Source organism: Antechinus flavipes, chromosome 2 (genome assembly GCF_016432865.1).
Source record: "Antechinus flavipes isolate AdamAnt ecotype Samford, QLD, Australia chromosome 2, AdamAnt_v2, whole genome shotgun sequence".
NCBI classification, from domain to species: Eukaryota; Metazoa; Chordata; class Mammalia; order Dasyuromorphia; family Dasyuridae; genus Antechinus; species Antechinus flavipes.
The window spans coordinates 176644935-176666777 of NC_067399.1; the positions used below are offsets into that span (position 1 = coordinate 176644935).

Consider the following 21843-nt stretch of genomic DNA (forward strand, 5'->3'; position numbering starts at 1 on the left):
TATAATCCATGCCCTCAGTGAACTTCTAGTCATCATGTTTATCATGACCATGATGTTAGATTGTAAGTTTCATAAGAGTTAAGAACTGTCTCATTCTTTATATTTGCATCCTCATCACTTAGGACAGTATCTGGCATATAGTAAGTCTTTAATAAATGTTTTTTGATTTGATTTCACATTTTATTCTCAATCTAATTATAAAAAAAAATCTTTTCTATACACAGAGAACACAAAAAGGAGTCTTATGAAGCTATAAATCTCCACTTGTTCCTAGATTGATTATTTTACTATGTACCAGTCAATAGTATTGATGTCAGCAACATGGATAAGAAAACAGTGACCTACATTTCAGAGACCTGCCTAATTAAATGATCCTTCTCACCAACCCTGATATCTCTGCTGAGAATTCCTTATAGTTACCACTTAGTGAAAGTGACTTCTTCTGATCTTTCTGAACTTCATTAAGGTTGAGGGAATCTAAATGATCATCTTGGTGGCAGCAGTAACTAGCATGGGGCTGGGAGTGATGAGTATTTAATACTGATTCTAGGATCTACTATACTCTAGCTCATGTTATCTTTGTGCTATATTCCTTAATCCCACACTCTTTGCCTAACAGAATCCTTCTCATCATCTTTGAAGTCTTCTTCAGGAGCTGGTTGAAAGTAGGAAGTGATGAGGATAGGTCAATGACTACTTTTTCTTTAGAACTTCAATATCAGTTAAGATAAGAACAATAAAATATATTATCTGTACTATATAGTATGACAAATACAATATGAAAAAGGTCCTTCATTCATTGTCTTTGCAATTAAGCAATACCTATACCCCAGTGGATAGAGTACCGGTTCCAAGTTTGAATCTGGCCTTAGACAGTAGCATTGTGACCCTGAGCAAGTCACTTACTCTGCTTCAGTTTCCTCATCTGTAAAATGAAATAGAGAAGATGGCATGAAAAGTCAGACGTGACTGAAAATAGTAGAACAGAGACAGATATTATTTATTTTAGAGGCAGCTAGGTGCCATTCACCTCCTTTTAAGGACTGCCTGGAAATATGGCACAGTCAAAATACTAATAAGAGTCGACTTGTCCATAAGCTTTATGGTTACAAAGCACTTCCTCACACCAGTCCTGTGAGTGAGTATTACAAGTAGCACTATCCTCCTTCTATAAATGTGGATAATATACAAAGATGTTCTAGTTGACAGAAGTACTTTGTGGCAGAGCATTTAACTTGAACTTTTTAAAAGCCTAAGTTCATTTCGGTATTCTTTAGCCCTAGTTAAATAATGTTCTTCAAAGTAAAGAACTCATGAAGTCAAATTACAATTATTCACCCATGTGATCTTGGACAAGTCACTTAATTTCTCTTTTTTTTCCCCTATATATTTCTTCATCTATAAAATGAAAGAATTAGAATGGATCTGGGGTTTCTTCTAGTTGTATATCCATGAGCTAAGAAACTATGAACCAGGAATTTGGGATAGAAGACAAAGGTTAAAGTATATAACAAAGTATAAAGAAATGACTATTTGCAGATTCCAGTATTTGGCTGCATAGCTGAAGTTCTGTATCCAAGCTATCCTGTTATTCCCATTTCAGAACTCCTGGCCTGTGAAATTAAAGAATGGACTGCTTTTGTGAGATAGTGAGTCTTCTGTTAATCAGAGGCAGCCAAGCATAAGTGTAAAGAATGCTGGTCCTGGAGGTAGAGAGACTACGGTTTTAATTCTACTCTGACACATATTAGATAATTAACTGTGAACAAGTCATTTAATATATTTTAACTTCAGTTTCCTCACCTGTAAAATGGGAGTGATAATAGCACCTTTTCTTAAAATTGTTGTGAGAATGAAATGTGCTTTGAAAAACCTTAAAGCATTATGTAAATGAAAGATAATAGTCATATTAAAAGATAATTGGTGATGGTGTAGTAATAGCAGTAACAGTAGTAGTAGTAGTAACAGTAGTAGTAACAAATGCAAGAAATATAAACTTCCAGATATTACACTCCTCTTTACAAAGTATGCCCAATTAATGCTTTTTGACTCACTTTTTGTGTCTCGTTGGCCCCATTTGTGAAGTAAGTATAATAATCTTTGGCCTTTTGATACAACTTCAAGATCATGGTTTGGGGATAAGTGAAATTATATTATACATTTGCTCCAAAGTTCCCAAAGAATAAACATATATTCAAAAGGATTTGTTACCAATCATATTATTCTCTCCAATATATACAATCATTCTATTCTTAAATGAACATGTGTAATCCTGGTGAAATGTGTTTTAACCATCTTACCCTTAAAAAAAAACACCTTGAGCATACTGAAAAGCATGAATAATAAAAATGATTACAAAATAAAAGAGCATAAACTTAGCTTTGTGGTTCACATTCTTACAAGACACTAAATCTAACCTTCTCAATTTACAAAAGAGGAAATTGAGCCTCAGAAATGGTGACTTGTTCAATGTCTCAGCCAATCAGTCAAAGAGTCAATAACTAAAACCCTTTTCTCCTGGCTCCATAAATTATGGGGTCTCCTTTCAAAAATTTTCTTTTAGAAGGTGTTTTGTCAGTCTCAGACAGTGTGACTCTGATTTCCAAGTGAATTCCTGAGTCTTCTTTCTAATTTTTCTATGTGACATCAGAGAAGTCACTTTCTCTCTCTGGATCTCAATTGTCCCTGATCTTGAAAGAGACAGCCAGGATTTGAGTCTTGATCTACAAGATACCCCCATCTCAGTGCTACATCTTTAATGGATAATCTTTCAAGGAGGTTAGTGCATGTGGACAGAAACACTGAGCACACACTCCAGTGGACTAACACTCTTGTTATATGCCCTTTCACCATAACAGGATGGGAGTAGTGAGCAGCAAAAAACTTGCTAAGGAGAAAAGAAAGAATTGGTGGACTTTTGAGAAGGAACCTCCGATCACCTTCCCAAATAAGCCTCCCCCACCTGTGCCTCCATTGGTGAGTGAGCTAGTTATCTACTGATTTCCAAGCTAAAGTCAGAAGCTGAATAATGCAGGAAGAGCAGCTCTCTCCAACCCTATGATGATATTCCCCTATAAATTTCTTCATGAGACCAAGTATCTTTTCCCCTTCTTTTAGAGGTATCCCTAGAAGCAGATATATTTTTATGCAAATATATACATGTATGTATATGAGTACACACATATACATTATATATTTGTGGATCTTTGAAAGCATGGCATGGAAATGATAACAAATATATAAGTGTATATAAAGAAAGCATAGATATATGCATGTATATATACATATGTACTTATACATTCATGGATTTTGGAAGCATAATATGGAAGAAATGGCAGGTATATATACACACACATTATTATGTATACACACACACACACACACACACACACACACACACACACACACACACACATATATATATATATACTGCTATATACATTTATTGTAGCTATACTTGCCATTACTTTCATTACTTCCTCCAATAATACAGATTTGTATATATATATATGTCTCTCTATATATGCCCACATACATACATAGCTGTCATTATTTCCATACTATACTTTCAAAGATCTATGATTGCTTTGGTATGGTTTTTCCTCCATTGATGCAGAAAAAAACCTTCTGTGCCTTAACAGACAGTTCACATGAATTATTGTGGCCAAAAAATTGATCTCCTGGAATAGTAGAAAATCTTTGCACATTGAGCTAGGATGGTCTTCAAATGACAAACATAAAAGATCTCATCCATTCCTTACTAAAAGCGTTTTTAGCTTTGTAGATCTGCCGAGACTTGTAAATAATGAAGCCTTGAATATCCTGGGATCATTTCCATATGACTGGGGATTAATGAGTGACATCAAGGCAGGAGATTCAATATAAATGTCATTTATTATTTTCATTGTTTACTATTTCAAGTCTTTCTTTTCCACTCTTGTAGTATTATATATCTAAGACCAGAAGGGATATCTAGTCTAGCCTGTTCATTTTAGAAAACACACTCAGGTAAGCTAAGCAATTTGCCCAAAGTCTTGGAAATAAATAAGGATTGGAGGCAAGATTCAATTCCTGATCCTATAACTACAGAATTCATTTCTTCCTAGATAGTACCGTTGGTGTATCTCTGTGAAGTGTGTTGTTTTACTCTCAGTATGCAACAGAATAGGAATCTTCCTCATAAAAACAAAAACCAAAATTCTATCTCCAGACTCCATGCCTTTGTTTTGGCTGTGCAACTACCCCTCCACCCCCTCAGGCTAGAATGAGCCCTTTCTTATCTTTACCACTCCTTAGATTCTGTGGCTTCCTGCAAGACTTAGTTCAAATTCTAGCTCCTATAAGAGTCTTTGCTGATTTTCCCAGTAGCTACTGCCCTCTATATTAACTCACTGCCCACTTATTCTGCATATATCTTTCATGGTATTTATGTGATGTATTAGAATGTAAAATGCTTTAGGGATAGAATTCTTTTTGACTTTCTTTGTAGCCTCAGTGCTTAGCACTATGCCTAAAACAAAGTAAGCATCTAATAAATGCTTGTTCAAGCTGCTAAACTGTGAATTAATCATTGGGTTTGGGTTTTTTGTTTCTGTCAAAGGTTGTCTTCAGTCACCTTACTACACCAACTCCTATTATAAATCCTGATCAAGGTAAGACTCTTGAATTTGGTAGTTTGTTTGTTCTGTTGCCCTGTTACTTTATCCTTTATTTTTGGACAGTCAAAAAGAGGAAGATATCAACCTCAGCTTCATTGCTTGACTTAGGAATCTTAGAAAATATGAGGCATTTAGGCTATTTTAACTCAGGCATTGAGCACTTAGTATAAATTCTCACTGTGGAATTTCTGATTCATTTTAAGAAAAGACACTATTCAAAGGCCAAGGAAAAAACCATTCCCCAGGACTTTATGGATCTCAAAAAGGAAAATCAGAGTAGAAAATATATCTTTGATAGTGAGAAATTTGTATTCCAGAGAGACGTTGGATTGCTCTACAAAAGCATAGAACACAACAGACTGAGATAGCTCATTAGGGAAAAACAGATCAAGTGCCAATATGCATTGAATTGATCAAATTTGTACCTGCCAAAGTCACAGAGCAGACATGTCAAGTCCAGAAACTTCTTAATAGCTTAGGTAGACTAGGGAGCACAGGACACACAGTAAGGTGTAATTTTGAAGCAAACTAGAAGTTCAATGGGAGAAAGCCTTTGAACACAGTAAAGCCAGTTCTAGAGCAGGGGACTAAGGAAGGAGCAAGAAGAGGCCACACAAGAGGAGCTCAACTGAGATAGATAGATACTTCAAGGATTGGGAGATAGGGAAGGAAGCAAGCCATTTGGCAACTTCCTGTTAATATTTTTTTGCTTTGTTACTAGTTAGGTGCTTAACTCTAATTTTTTTTCCACAAATGATTTCATCTACCTTTAAATTCAGTGCTCTGGATAAAGTTCCAGTCATGCCAGCCTAGTTGTAGACTCTGTAGCCTTATCATGACTCTTAAAGAATTCTCTTGGAGCTTAATTCTGATCATGACCCTGCCTATAAGCCCCTTTTCCTGATTTTTCTTTTATCAATTGGTTCACTTTTTCTTCCTGCCATAATCTCCAGAAACCTCAGAGGGCTGCCATTTTTTCTTCTTTATTGCAGAAAAGCACTATGTGGTTGTCTTGTGGGATTATGAAGCTATAAATGATCGAGACCTGAAGGTGGTAAGGGGAGAGAAGCTGCAAATATTGATGAAGTATGTTTCTCAAAATGCCATTTCACATAGGAAGTCTCCTTCTAGTCTTTCCTAACTTTGCTTTGTTGCTCAAATCTTCCACTATTTTGTCCTCCAGAGTCTTGCTAGGGAATCCACTTCTATTCATTCATTTCTACCTCCTATAGTTTGAATTTTCTCTCTGTCCCTCTTCTTTAGATGAGAACAGTCTGAATGTTAAGAGGCAACATCTATGTTACCTTAAAGTTAATTCCAGAGTACTTTTACAGTTTCCCATTGCATTATATCCCATACACAGGGGACTTACCTACCCTGGCAAGCTTGTTTGGTGAGATCCTGAGACATTTATCCCCATTCCCTGTGGTTTTGTTCTAATTATCTGGAATCAGGCCATGAAGTTTCTGACTTACATATATTCATGAATGATTCCACAAAAGTATGTCATGAACATGTTTGGTTTATACAGAATCTCTTCTGCTTTTTATAACAATTTGACCTACTAAATAAAAGCAAAGCTGTAAAAGATTTAATGTTTTATTGTATGCCAATAAATTTAATTATTTTAAAAGATAAAAAAGTTGATGTCTTTTCTCATGTATCTTTTTCAAATTTTGCTTTTATTTTTTACCAACGCAAAAGGTAATCAAATCAGTCAACTTCTATAGTAACTCAAAGGACCCAAGAGTTAAAGCTAAAAAGGAACCTTAGAAATAATGTAGCACAACCCCAATATTTTACTAATGAGGAAACTGGGGCAAGCAGTGGTCTAGTGATAAACCTCAGATCATATCAGTAGTGAGGGGCAGAGTGAGCATTCAAAACCAAATTTTTTGTTGTTATTGTTCAGTCGTGTCTTACTTCATGACCTCATTTGGGATTTTCTTGGCAAAGATACATAATTGATTAGCCATTTTCTGAGGTAAACTGGATTAAGTGACTTGCCCAGGGTCATAGAGCTAGTGTTTGAGGCCATATTTGAACTCAGGAAGATCAGGCCTAGTGCTCTAATCACTGAACCCAAATCTTGCTCAAATTCAGCACTCCCCACTGTACTGTGTAGATACTATTTCATATATAAAGTCAACAAATTGATCATGTCAGTGTAACTGAGTTTCTAAGAAGGAAAGTAAATAACATTTCACTGCATTTGAAACTTAGGATCACATATCTAGACCAAGAAAGGACCTGAGAAGTCAAGCCCATCTCCCTCATGTTAGTAGTAAGGGAACTAATACCTTGGGAAGGTGAGTGTTGCCCAAAATCACATAGCTAGTGAGTGTTAGAGTCTTCTTCTGACTCAAATCCATCACTCTTCCCATTAAGCTACATTGCTTCCTCTTCATATCTTATATTGAAGATCAAACTACATCTGACCACTGTTCTGGAAGTTCAAGTCCTAACCTTGTAACAAAGCAGTTTCTAGATATGGGGCTGACTAGCTCCTCCTCATTTTGTCCCATTCTTCCATCAAGATCAAGTTTTCCATGAATGTTGCTCATTGACAGGTGGGGAGGCAAGTACCAACCATATATTTGTAATTGTCAGGATGCCAGTCCCACATCTCAGTAAATCAGAAATAACAAAGCCAACTCATGTTTTTAAGTTTGTCATTTCTCTTCTATCTATTCCTTACTGTCTTTTGGGGATGAAACCATGTTTGTAAAGTGCTTATAGGAATAGGAAATCTCTGAACATAAGACTTTTATTATATTTACCCTTTTTTTCCCCTTTTTTTCCCTTTCAGAACTGGAGATTGGTGGTTGGCCAAATCACTTGTCACTGGAAGAGAAGGCTATGTCCCTAGCAATTTTGTTGCTAGAGTAGAGACTCTAGAAATTGAAAAGTAGGTGAACTTTAATATAGCCTTATATTTATGGAGGTCAGTGATTCTGGATGGAACAAGTGGAAGCCATTGCTTCACCATTTGGATTTTGGATTTTTCTTTTACTACCTTGATTACAATAGTGGTTCACTGTGATCTTCAACCAATCATCTTGCTCTGCCCAACCACAGAAAATGAGAATTACCTTTGAATAGAGATCTGGACACCCTAGTCATAGTAAGCTTCCCTGGAGCTTCATAGGACAGTTCCTTATTGGAATAGTCATTTCCATGGAACTGGAACTCATATCCCTACCTAGAGGAGTACTAATTACTGTTTTTCAGTTATGTCCAACTCTGTGATGTCATTTGGGGTTTTTTTGGCAAAGACACCTAAAATAGCTTGCCATTTTCTCTCATTTATTTTACAGATGAAACAATAAGGCAAAGAGGACTAAATGACTTGTTTAAGTTTACACAGCTCAGAACTCTGGGCCACTCTGAGGCCAGAATGAACTCAGGTCTACCTCACTCCAGTGCTCGACTCACTTCACCACCTAGCTGCCCTTAGAATAGTAGCATATAGTACACAGAGGAACAGAATTAAAGTTAAGACGACCATGATTTGAGCTGGGCCCGAATTTTCTCTATCTAGTCTCTTCTAATTCAAAATCCTTCTGGATTGGTGTTGCAGATACTAGAACATTCAAATAGCACATTTGCAGATGTAGGAGAAGTTGGATCATGAATCAGGACATATTAAGTACTTCTGTTAGTCACTACTAAATGTTGATGTTGACAGTTTTAAATCTGGGCAATAATGGTTTAATTCAATTTAGCAACATTTATATATATATATATATATATATATATATATATATATATATATATATTCTGCCAAAATATATGGCTATACACACAGGCACACACAAACACACACACATACACAACTCAGAGGGGGGCAAGCACATAACTCTGACCATTCCCTTTCTTCACTTGTCTTCAAATTGGCAAAGTTCCTATACATGTAATATCTGTCTTTTTTTTAACTTAATTTTTTTCTGAGGCAGTTAGGGTTAAGTGATTTGCCCAGGGTCACACAATTAGGAAGTATTAAGTGTTTGAGGGTAGATTTGAACTCAGGTCCTCCTGACTTCAGGGTGGTGCTCTATCCACTGTGCCACCTAGCTGCCCCTGTAATATCTGTCTTAAATCAAGATGAGACTATATTTTAGCTAGTTTCAAGAACTGATATTATTTCAAGAGGCTGGAAAATATTACATTGACTCATGAGTTGTGAGGACTTTGGGGGGGGGTAGGTTCCCCTTTGTCTTTGAGTATTTAGGACATGGCTGTGGAAGAAGCACCAAAGCATGAGGTGCAATAGGAAGAGATCATTAGCAGGAACCCTGAATGGCTATGCTACCATTTGATGGGCCCTACCCTTCCCCCTTCCCCTTCTCTTTCCAGGTGGTTTTTCAAAACAATTAGCCGGAGAGATGCTGAGAGGAGACTCCTGGACCCTGTCAACAAGACTGGTGCATTTCTTATTAGAGAGAGTGAAACAAACAAAGGTAAAGACAAAGCAGCCCTTCTGAGCAGGGCTAGGCAAAGAGCACAGCATTGAGAAGAAAAGACCCACAGGGACGTGGCTCAGCTCTTAACACTGAGGTCTTACTCAAATCATTCTGTTTCCTTCTCTGAAAAAGAGGGTAGCTTCCCAGCTTTAGCACTGCACGATTCTTCATGTCATTTGTCAATTCGGTATACAAAGGCAGGAAATGTTTTGGGCCAGAGCAAAAGCTATATGCTTTCTCCCTATCATCTCTAGCTCAAGTTTCCTTAATTAGAGCCATCCCCATTAGGCTCACTCTTAGCCACATTGACATTCCCTTTCTACTTTTCCCTTATTAACTGGCTTCTTCTTACTCTACCCAGAGAAGAGAATGAAATATTCCCAATTCTATTAAGGCAAAGCCTGTGTCGGTCAAGAAGCATTTGTCAAGTGCCTATTATGTATTAGGCACAATGCTGAGTATAGGGACACAGAAAAAGGCAAAAACATGGTCCCAGATCTCAAGGAGCTTATAATTCAATAAGTGGATCTATCTATCTATCTATCTATCTATCTATCTATCTATATACAATGTAAACATGATTTGAAATAATATAAGGTCATCTAGAATTCTTTGAAAACAGTAAATTCTTTAGTTCTAATAATATAACTAAGCAGAAGATCATTTTTAACCTACTTCTAGTCAATGACCTGGTTGCGGCAATGTCTTGAGCAGCACACATTGAAGCCAAATGTCCTCTCTCCTACTTCCCCCCATGCCCCTTCCCCAGGATGTCTACAATACCTGGAGCAACCCTTTAAAAGTATAAAACTTCACTATAATAGGAAGACTTGGTTTCAAATGCAAACTCTGCCACAGTTGTGTGACTCTGGGCAAGAGATTTGCCCTTTCTAGGGCTTTATTTTTTCCTCTTGTCAAAAGAGGAAAGTTAAATCAGATGATCTTGATCTAAATCTAGATCTTCCTGATCTCAATCCATAATCCATAATGCTCAGAAGATAAGGATGTCAACACTTGGTAATTAATCAGACAGGAAAACCTTGAGGAATTCACATACTTGGTGAAACTAAAGCAATATCTGAAAAATTCCACTATGTACTTTTTCTTCTTCTTTTATTTTTTGCTAGGCAATAGACATTGTGACTTGCCCAGAGTCACACAGGTAGTATCAAGTATCTGAGATTGGATTTGAACTCCGGTCCTCCTGATTCCTGGACCAGTGGGCTAACTGCCCCACTAAGTAAATTAAACCCCACTTCATTTACCTAAATACATAATTACTTTGAGTTGATGTGTTTTTTTAAATTAATTCTCCAGGTGCCTTTTCCCTGTCTGTGAAGGACACCACCTCTGAAGGGGATCTGATCAAACATTATAAGATCCGGTCCCTAGATGAAGGAGGATATTATATCTCTCCCAGGATCACCTTCCCTTCGCTACAGGATTTGGTTCAACATTATTCTAGTAAGAGCTGGCTGAATTTGTTTCTAGAAAAATCACTTGTGCTTATATAGAAGGATTTATTAAACAAGATTGGGCTTTATAATTGGTGGCTGTGGGTCATGTGCTGAATACAAGGAGAATTAAGTTCTAGTCCCAGTTCTGGTACTTAATTGGCTTTCTCCTCTCTACTCTTCCATCTCTCGGGGCTCAGTTGCATATATTCTGCTCATTTGTTACAAGTCTCTCAGAAACAAATTACCTAAATCCAAGCAACTCAGAGAAAGAAAGAAAAAGATCAGTGTTTCCAAAAATTTGTCATAATTATTCATACTTAACAATGTATAGTAATCATGAAACAAAGTAGCAATCCATAGTCGAAAATTTTTAAAGAGGCAAAATTTAAGTTAGACTTTTTTTATATACTGAACAATAACTAAATATCAACATGACCTGTAGAATAATTTTCCTAAGACTATTATGTCAATGAGGGCCAAAGGTAGAAGAAAGATATACTCTTCTTGACTAGATTAATCAGGAGATATTCCTACTACAAGTGTGGTTACCACATTAATTCATTTTCCTATGAGTTAAGAGTCGTCCATTAGAAATTAGTTGGTATTTATAGTCATACGGAAAGATGCTCCAAATGGCTATTAATCAGAGAAATACAAATTAAAACAACTCTGAGATACCACTACATACCTCTCAGGTTGGCTAAAATGACAGATAATGACAAATGTTGGAGAGGATGCGGGGAAAATGGGACACTGATACATTGTTGGTGAAATGAGTAGAACCAGGAGCTCACTATACATGGTAACAACAAGACTATGATCAATTCTGATGGATGTAGCTCTTTTCAATAATGAGATGATTCAAACCAATTCCAATTGTTCAGTAATGAAGAGAGCCATATAACACTCAAAGAGAGGACTAGGGGACCTGAGTATGGATCATAACATAGCATTCTCACTCTTTCTGTTGTTGTTTACTTGCATTTTGTTTTCTTTTCCAGTTTTTTTTTCCTTTCTTGATCCCATTTTTCTTGTTCAGCAAGATAACTCTATGAATATATATGCATATATTGGATATAACATATATTTTAACATATTTAATATGTATTGGACTACCTGCCATCTAGGGGATGGGGTGAGGGGAAGGAGGGAATAATTTGGAACAAAGGCTTTGCAAAGGTCAATGTTGAAAAATTACCCATGGGTATGTTTTGAAAATAAATTTAAAAAAAACTTTAATAAAAAAATTAAAAAGAAAGAAAGAAAGAAACTAGTTGGACCTTTGGTAGGGATGGAACAAAAATTTTTAAACTTGGGTAGTCTCCTTGGATTGTAATTAAGTACTAGCAAGGTTTATTTCATTCATATAATTCCCAAAGTACTTCAGACAACAACAATATTATTCATTAATATTTTCCTTAAAGAAAGAATTGGCCTTAGTGTGCTTTCATAATTGTATGGTGGGACATGCTGGGACATGATGGAGTTGGATTTGGTGATCTTTAAGCTATTTCCCAGCTCTGACATTGTATAGTTCATAGCATTAATGATACTGTCTCAATAGGAACATAGGCATTGTCTAATTTGACATTGAACTCAAGCAATACTTGGATGCTTTGGAGAGATTTATAATCTTTTCTATATGAACATGGTACATGACCATCAAAGGTTTTCCAGTTTCCAATCCCATTTGTCTCCTTATTTTTCCATAAAGGATCTATCCATTGTGGTGGAAATCTTCCTTGAGGCTAGGGATTCTCAACTTTTTGTGCTGTTGATCACCTTGACAAAATTAAATCCTAATGTGTTTAAGCCAATAGACCTCTTCTCAGAATAATGATTTGTAAATGCCTAAGATTACAAAAGAGTCAATTATATTGAAATATTGAAAGTTACCAAAAAACCCAACTTCATAGACACTTGAAAAAAAAAAAAAACTACTGTCTATTTTTAAAACTATTTTATGGGTACCAATGCAAAATTAGAACCATCTATCTGCCCAATCCTTGCTATTACTGCCCAACTGGTCTACCTTCTCCCACTATTACATTTCATTGAGGATGTCTTTTATATCATTTCTTGCTTACAAATCATTTCTGATAATATGATGAGTGCTTCCTTGCACCTATTTTCACAATACTTCACAATAACATCTTTAATACATTGTAATTGAATCTCAGTTATATTTAGGAGTACACTAGTAAATGTTTAACAAGTAGCTCTTTAGAAGAAACAAATGTACACAAGATATTTAATCTACTTTATTACCATTTTTTTCTCCATCAAGCCTTAATTTGATACATTTGTAATTTTGAAGTATAAAAGCTCACACTGAAAATTTAACTATACGCTTTTATAAGCTAATTAGAGATGACTCCAGCATGCCCCTGCAAAGACCCCTATAAAGTCTAATTATCCTGTTACAATATTGTTTCCACAGAAAATACCAATTCATCAAAGTTTTTCCCCATGGCAATTGATAACATAGGTGGACATTGCCTTCACCAATCTCAAGCCCGCCACCTACAGGCTCACTATGTGACAGCTTTAAAGGGAGCAAAATGTAAATCTACTGCAAAAATATGGATTAATGTATACCTTATGCTAGTCTAATGCAGAGTAGCATAATAGAGACCCCATCTTGGAGTCAGAATGGTACCTGTTCAGTCTCTGGAATATATTAGCTATGGGCAAAGTCACTGACCTCTCAGTACCCTAGACAGCTATTTAAGTTGAAGTTGCTGACTATCTACTAACCTGCATTAGTAGAGGGAGGTTTCCAAACCAGAAAACTTTCTACATCCATAAAACTGCAAGAAAAAGAATTATGTGTCAAGAACCTACTATAGGAAAGGGAAGGTGTTAGGCGCTTTATTCAAATCAAGCACAAATAATAACAGAAGTGGAAAAGAGAACATATCAAATGCCAGATTTCTCCATCCTCTCATTTCTGTATTTTTCTGGAATGTTAATGAGTAAAGTTTAATAATATCAGGCAGGGGGTGGGAAGACTTAAGGTTTTCCAAATAGAAGGGAGAGGCATGGTTCCTTTGCTGCCCCAGTAATGATCCATCCACTTCTTTTTGTCACTATAACACAGAGAAAGAGGATGGTTTATGCCAGAGGCTGACTATGCCCTGTGTGATTCTGGCTCCTCAGACACAATGGGCCCAGGATGAATGGGAAGTACCTCGGCAGTCACTGAAATTGGTGAAGAAACTTGGTTCTGGACAGTTTGGAGAAGTCTGGATGGGTAAATACATCCTGCTCAGGGATTCCCTCAAGTGTGGTATGGGGAGGGAAGAAATGAAACAGACAGGAAAGAAGAGGTCTCTCTGGGGAGCAATACCTTGCATTTATTCACATGCTATTATATATGTTTTCTTTTGGGGTCTTAAAATAACACTGAGACAAGTCAGTAGAGATATTAAATTAGATTGAAAACTCTTTGATGCTTCCTTTTGCATCCCCAGCATAGTGCCTAACACAGGGTAGATGCTTATAAAATGTTTATTGATTAACTTCTTATCTCCATTCAATGAAGATGAAGCTGAGATACAGAGGAAAATAGTGTGACTAAAGAAACACAACAAAGTTAACCACAGGATCCTGATCTGTAGTCCAGTACTTTCTCCCTTAAGTTATCTGGAAGCCTTCTTTCTGAACCTTTCTAGATGATCTGTATGCCAGTACTTTGTACTCAAATTATTTGGAGACCTTTCTGAATCTTTTTGGATAGATTCTTGAGGAGCTGGACTTTGTGACTGTACCCTGGTGCCTTGGCATATAGTAGGCTCATAATAAAGGCTTAATGAACTTCTTCCTTTATTTTCCTTGTCTTCCATCATTATTTTAGTTCCTTGAGGGAAGAAACTGACTTTTCTTTGCATTTTGCCTTTTTTTTTATTCCTAGTGCTTAGCACAATGCCTGATATATAGCAAGCACTTAAAATATTAAGACTGTTATGTGGGGAACTAGAGTATCAGTCCTGAAGTCAAGAGGACCTAAGTACCTGAGTTCAAATATGGCTTCAAATATTTACTAGCTGTGTGAATCTGAGCAAATGACTTAACTTTGATTACTTTTCCCCACAGCACCAAAAAGTTGTTTATTAATTTGACCTAAGTGAATGAAAGAATAAACAAATGAATTTGCTTAATAAATTCTTATTTCTGGTTGATTGAATGACAGCACAATTCTTCTGAATTCCTGACTTTGAATCTGAAATGAATTATAGAATTTTAGAGTTTGAAAGCACTTTTATGGACCATTTAGTCCAGTACCCAAAAAAGAATCTGTGCCACAACATGCCCATAAGTAATCTCTCATCCCCTGTTTAAAGACTGCTACTCAGAGGCAGCTCACTGCCTTCCTTTGGATCCTCTAATTGTTAACAAGTTGTTGTGTTTTTGTTTTTTTTTTTTGACATCAAGCTTAAATTTTCCCTCTTCCCAACTTCTGTTGTCTCTTGCTCTGTCAATTGACACTAAATGAAACAATCTTTCTTCCACATGAGAAACTTCCAAATAATTAACTTTTTGAATCTCAATTTATTCATATGTAAAATGGAGATAGTAAGTGACAGAGTTAGGATTAGAAACCAAGTTTTCTGATATCTATCTAAATACTGTTTCCACTACCAAATGTTGCCTCATGGTGACACAGTTTTCAGTTAGAACATCTGTATTCTTAATGGATTCCTTATTCCTCTCCTTGGCACAGGTTATTATAAAAATAACATAAAGGTGGCCATCAAGACCCTGAAGGAGGGCAGCATGTCTCCTGAGGCCTTCCTTGCTGAGGCCAATCTGATGAAAACCCTCCAGCATGACAAACTTGTCCGTCTTTATGCAGTGGTAACCCAGGAACCCATCTATATTGTCACAGAGTACATGGCCAAAGGTGACAAAGCTTAGACCATGTAATTGAGGCTGGGGGTACAAAAGGGCTGTGGGTGGTATAAACATGGAGAATGCAAACTGATAAGAGTTTAGTCAGTGAACTTCACTGAGTATTGATTGAGTGCTTGCTGGACAAATCTCTAAATTATAAAACCTGAACAATGAGTTGAAGCAAGTGATCAATCTATGGCATCTCTAGGAGATGAAAGGTGATATGAAAGATAGAATAAGTGCTACTTATGAAGACTATTCTCCTTATGAATTTAGGAAGACAAGCTTTATAGCCTATTGGTGCTCACAAGGAAAAGAGGAAAGAGAAGAGGAGAAGAGAAGAAGGAAAGGTATGGAAAGGAAGAAGAAAAGGAAAAAGAAAATGAAGGAAGAGAAGAGGAGGAGAAAGAATGAGAGGAGGTAGGACAAGGAGTAGAAGGAAGAGAAAGGGAAGGACATGAAAAAAGAAGGGAGAAAGACAAAGGAAAGAGGAAATGAAGGAAAAGCAGAGAAGGATAGAGAGAAATAGGAAAAGAAGAGAAAGGGAAAGGGGAAAATATGGAAGAAGAGAGGATAAGTGAAGGAAAGGAGAGAAAAGGGAAGGAAAGGGGGGAATTAAGATGGAAAAAGAGCAAGAATGAAGGGGTAAGATGATAGGGAATGTGAAAAGAAAAGAAAGGAGAAGGAAGGAGAGAAAGATAAAACAGATGGAAGAAGGGAGGAAAGAGAGAAGAGGAGAAAACATCATTCTTGTCTCCATTGTATCTGTGCTCAGAAATGCTGTTCTACCCACTACTCTTGAGACATCAAGATGCCATGGATTCTATTCTGAAGCACCAGGCTCTTAGAATGGAATGTTCCAGATTAGGAGAACCTGAACAAGAAAAAAAGACTAACAAAGAAAATTTTTTCAAAACTTATTTCATGCAGCCAGCCTACTTCTAAACATATCTTAAGAGTAAAAAGCAACTCACTGGACATAAAGCATACTGCCAAGGCATGTTAGATATGTTGGGAGGCTTACATTGATATCACTTAACAAATTAATAAACAGGTCTTTATCCTGAATGACCTAGAAGAGTTTATTTGGCTGGTTTATTTCTAGAAAAACCTTGCTCTGAGAGAATCTAGTTAAGCAAAGTTGATAAAAGCAGATATCAGATCATTTTTCTGAAACAATATTCTACTTTCTTTTTTATTAGGGTCCTTATTGGATTTCCTAAAGACAGAAGAAGGTTGCAAGCTATCATTATCAAGACTGATTGACATAATGGCCCAAGTGTGTGACCCAAGGATTAACTAGTAACAATAACAATGATCTCATCTGTCATTTGTTCAGTGCTTATCATTCTCAGAATACATTAACATATATCCTTTCATTAAAAAAAAAGTTTTATTTTTCCAATTACATGTAAAAATAATTTAAACACTCATTTATAAAAAGTTAAGCTCCAAATTTTTCTTCCTCCTTTTCCTTCCCCTCCATAAAATGGTAAGCAATTTGATATGGGTGATATAAAACACATTCTCTCATTTGATCTTTTCCTCAAAAAAAGGTAAATAATCATTTACCAAGGACCCATAATTAGATATAGGTATTTAAAGCTCTATTATTTTCTGTCCAAAGATGAAGTCTGGCTATTGAAATTCAAATGAAATTCAATCTTAAATGTTTTGAGGGTTCCCACACTGAATCACGATTGGGTTTCTTGGAAATACAGTTTAACTTTTACATTTTAGGAACTATCATAATATAGTAACATAATAGAGGCATCTGGCCTCCACTACAGGAAAATCCAAATTCACATTTGATACATGCTGGTTGTGTTCCATTATGTTACAAGGTCACTTAGTGGAGACAAAATCTGAGAGTTCAAAGATTGATACTGATTCAGTAGAAAGGGCATTGGATTGTTATATTGCGGATTAGAGAGAATTGTATGTAACCAGAAGTACCCAAACTGGCCTTTTCTTGGAGTAGAATGAGGATGGGTATTACTCAATCTGTCATGAACCTTTATTAATAATCTACTATATATCAGGAATTCTGCCAGGTACTAAGATTATAAAACAAATGAGAAATAATTTCTACCCTCAAGGAGTTTACATTTTGCTAGGAAGTTCACATATAAACAAGTAAACAAGATAGAAACATAGTGATTTCATGAGATACAAGATAGTAACATCTAAAGAACCATAAAAAGTCACTCTTGAACTGAATCTTCTAGAGATTTAGGCATTCCCTGAAGTAGTTAGGAGGAAGACAATTCCAGATAGGGCCAGAGGAAGGACATGGAATTTTATATACAAGTAACAATACCAAAGAGGGTCTCATATTTGAAAAAATCTCACAGAATCCATTGTTTCCTTCAAAATTGCTTAAATACCACTTCTTTCCACATGAAGCCTTTCTTTCTCTCTCCAACTGCTAATGTCCCACATCATTACCTTGTAATTTTCTTTTTTTCTTTCTTTTGAGAGGCAATTGGGGTTAAGTGACTTGCCCAGAGTCACACAGCTAAGAAGTATTAAATGTCTGAGGCTGGATTTGAACTCAGGTCTTCCTGAGGTTAGGTTAGCTTAGGTTAGGAGGATAGAGCTGGTGCTCTATCCACTGTGCCATCTACCTGCCCCTACTTTGTATTTTTCTTGAGTACATTTTGTATACACTTATTTATGTAAATGTTGTCTCCTTGCTAAGATATATCCTTCTTCAAGTCAGAAACTATTTCATTTTTGTCTCTGTCTCCAGCTCTTTGTATGTACCTAACACATAATAGGTAGTTAATAGGTACTTATTGATCGATGCAATGTTAATCACTTTGGAAGAATCAACTAGAGTCAGATTGTGCAGAGATTTAAATGCTCAACAGAAGAGATTTTATTTTAATCTAAAGTCAATAGGGAGCTGTAGCATCTCCTTGATCAGAAAAACACTGTTGTAACTGTGCACTAAACATATAGGATTAAATAGATTCTATGTAAGATAATTCTTCAATGCTCTATAATCTAATCAAGGCAGTCATTCTCACTGTATGACATGGGACATACTGGCATAGGACCGCCCAGCATACCATCTATGAGTAAAGGAGTATTTAATTAGCCCAAAGGAAACTTGAAATGCACAAAATTAGAGAAGCCACCCCAAATGTTCACATGGACTATTCATTTCCAATCTGTGGCAGAGCATTCCATGCTCATTTTGGTCTAATCAGCCATAGTTGGACATACTGTAACTTCACTCTAACACAGTGATATTTTGATACTCTTCAAGAACAAAGGATAACATCAACCAACCAACAACACTCATAATCTCTGTGACTACTGTCCTTGTATTCCTCCTACTCTCCAGAGGAGGACTAATCCACACAATATGCTATGAATACACATGGATACCATTCTACCATACAAGCTAACCATTTATTATCCTTCTCCCTACCTACTCACTCATCTCTTTTCTTAGAATCCTTCTATCTTCCACACTCATCTCTTTTTTAGTCATAAATCTTTCTGATAACATTTTTAGTCATCGTCTACCAGGAAGTTCTTTACTGATTACCATAGTATGCCTCTCTTGATTCACACCCTCCATGCACCTCTTTAAAATAGCCCTCTGATTTCCTTGACATAGAGAGCTCCCAGAGAGGGGGAAAAATTCCTACCAAAACAGGTTAGCAAGCTGCTCTGCAATATGCAGTCTGAGACTGCCTGGGGAACTAAAAGCTTGTGTTATTTCAATAGTTACACAACCAGCATGTGTCAAATGTGAGTATGTCTCTTTCTGTACTGGGAACCAGATATATCCATTATGCTACTATCTCATGATAGTTCCTAAAATGAAAAGGTTATTCAATTTCCAAGAACCCCAGTGGTAATTTAATGTTGTAGACCTTCCTAACATTTGAATAGAAATTATTTTCAACAGCCATGAAACATTCAGACTTCATCCACAGACAGAAAATAATCCAGTTTTAAATTTATTTATATAATTTGAGATCAACCTATTTTGCCCTGGGCATTGTAAAACCAAAGCTAATGGAAATAGAGTTTGATGTTCTTTAGAATTTTATTCAGAATTTACCCATCCCAGTGAGGAGAAGGGAAGGAGGGGAAAATTTATTTCACTGAGTTGTTAAATGGGGACTCAAAGATTGACAGACCAAATCCCCTCCCTGTAACTGGCAGGAAAACACATTTGACAGTCATAAAGTGTGGGTGTTTGGCTTGTGGTCAGCCTGTGATACATACAAAAACATAACCACACATCCATTTATAGAAAGAAAGCTAGCCCCTTTTATCTCCCCCCACCTCCAACTTACCACATGACCCCCCACCCCACTTTCATGGCATGGAATATTATCTGTTATTAGTATCAGGACAGGAACTGATGTCATGTCTTCTCTTTTTTTCCGCTGAAGTGAGCACAGAACACAGAATAGAGTTAGAGCTGATAAAACTAATTTCAGAAAATTAATGCTAAGGGCAAGCTTGTCCAAACCACACTCTATCTCTTTGAAAATTATGGAGCCACCCTAAAGGCAAAAAGCATGAACATATGCTTACACAATGTGGTTGTAGCATAGAGTTTAATACATGGTCAACATAATTGTTGAATGAATGAATAAAATGATTGGACAGGAATCAAATTTAAATCAAATTTTTAAAAAACCAATAACTTTATTGAATGAAGGTAATCTGCACCATGGGTCATGATCAAAGATTCTAATCCTGGCTTATTAATGAAATAGATTTGGTAGTGATATAACTCACTGTCTTTTTGCCTCTCTCAGTTTCTCTAATAAGTTATTTTCTATTTGAAATAGAAAGAAAATCTAAAAATCAGAGAAAAGGACTCCAAAGGTTATCTAATACAATGTAGAATATGAGGCTAAAAGATATTATCAGAACAAGAACATAATTTAGAGATTTTTAGCCACTTGTGTAATGTTGAATAATACTTCTTCCTTTCAAACCTCAGTTTTCTTATCAGTAAAATAATGGGACTAGGGGGCAGCTAATTAGTGTAGTGGATAAAGCACTAGCCCTAAAGTCAAGAGGACCCGAGTTCAAATATGACCTCAGACATTAAACACTTCCTGGCTGTGTGACCCTGGGCAAGTCACTTAGCCCCAGTTGCCTCAGCAAAAAAGAAATAAATAAAATAAAAATAAATTAACAGGACTAAATTAAATTATCTCCCAGATGACCATCAGTATCATAAAGGTCACCACCTAATTGTCAGAGTCATTTTTTTTTTACTGTCCTCCTCTTTTTTTTCAACCTCGCCTTAGAATTTGACACTATTGACCTTCATCTCTTTGAAACTTTCCTTCACTCATTTCTGTGGAATTATATTTTCCTCCTACCTCGATGATTATTCACTTGAAATTTTCCCTTGTTGATTTCTCTGGATCACCCCACTTACCAATGTAGGTTTTCCCTGAAGATATGTTCCAAATTAATTATAATATATATTAATGGGCAAGACCTACTACGATCAAGATTCTTTGCTCAGGGATGAGGGTGAGAAAATGATGAATGACAATTTCTATCTTTAAAGAACTTATATACTAAAGAACACATAAGATAAATATGCCAAAAAAAAAAAAAAAAAAAAAAAAGGTCCACAATCTATCTCTATAAAATAATCTGAGGGAACCTAACTATTATAACCACAATTAGTATGCTTTGAATAGGAATTTGTCCTCCTAAATGCTAAAGTTGTGAAAGTGCTAATGACACTTTAATTCCTTCGGAAATAACTAAGCCATCATCTGTATAGGGGGTTAAGGACTGGTCCTGGGATTTCATTGGTTGAAAACCCTCAAGAGAAAAAATTGCTTCCAATCAATGCAGCTTTGGCAGCACTGTCTCTATACTATAAAATATAAAGAAGTAGTCTAAATTCCTGAGAAATTAAGACTTTGCCAAAGTGTATACTCTCAGTAAATATTAGAAACAGAAGTTGACCCTGTGTCTTCCTCTCTTCAAGTTCACAATCTACTCTGCTAAATAATTAGATTAATCAGGAAACTTTCCACATGGAGGTATTTTCTTTCCCCGGAGCCATTCTCCAAATCTTGAATTCTTCCAGACCATGGTTATTGTACTTCTTGGTCAAAAGATGTAAGGACAAGAACAAGCAGATATTGTGGTCTCAGTTTTGGAAGTTTGGTAGAACAGAAAAAGTGCTACTCTGGTTTTCATTTTTCCCCTTCACGTCTAAAAAAGTGAAAACTCCTACCTTTCTTTCCCATGTTCATTCTGTCTCTGTCTCTCTCTGTGTCTCTGTCTCTGTCTCTCTCCTGATTGTGGTTATGTTAAGGAGATAAACTGTAGGATTTTTTTTTTGGGGGGGGGAGTGAGTATATT

At 36.2% G+C, this 21843-nt stretch overlaps 1 protein-coding gene across 1 annotated transcript in view; it reads left to right on the forward strand.

The window, feature by feature from the left end:
- Window positions 1–21843, forward strand: part of BLK (BLK proto-oncogene, Src family tyrosine kinase) — a 75953-nt gene that overhangs the window by 39245 nt on the left and 14865 nt on the right. The window contains exons 2-10 of the mRNA XM_051975967.1: window positions 2859–2976; window positions 4601–4652; window positions 5651–5744; window positions 7468–7566; window positions 9015–9118; window positions 10439–10585; window positions 13679–13831; window positions 15302–15481; window positions 16674–16750. Coding sequence (XP_051831927.1) covers window positions 2860–2976; window positions 4601–4652; window positions 5651–5744; window positions 7468–7566; window positions 9015–9118; window positions 10439–10585; window positions 13679–13831; window positions 15302–15481; window positions 16674–16750 — 1023 coding nt within the window. The 5' untranslated portion in view covers window position 2859. The remainder of the gene's footprint in view (window positions 1–2858; window positions 2977–4600; window positions 4653–5650; window positions 5745–7467; window positions 7567–9014; window positions 9119–10438; window positions 10586–13678; window positions 13832–15301; window positions 15482–16673; window positions 16751–21843) is intronic.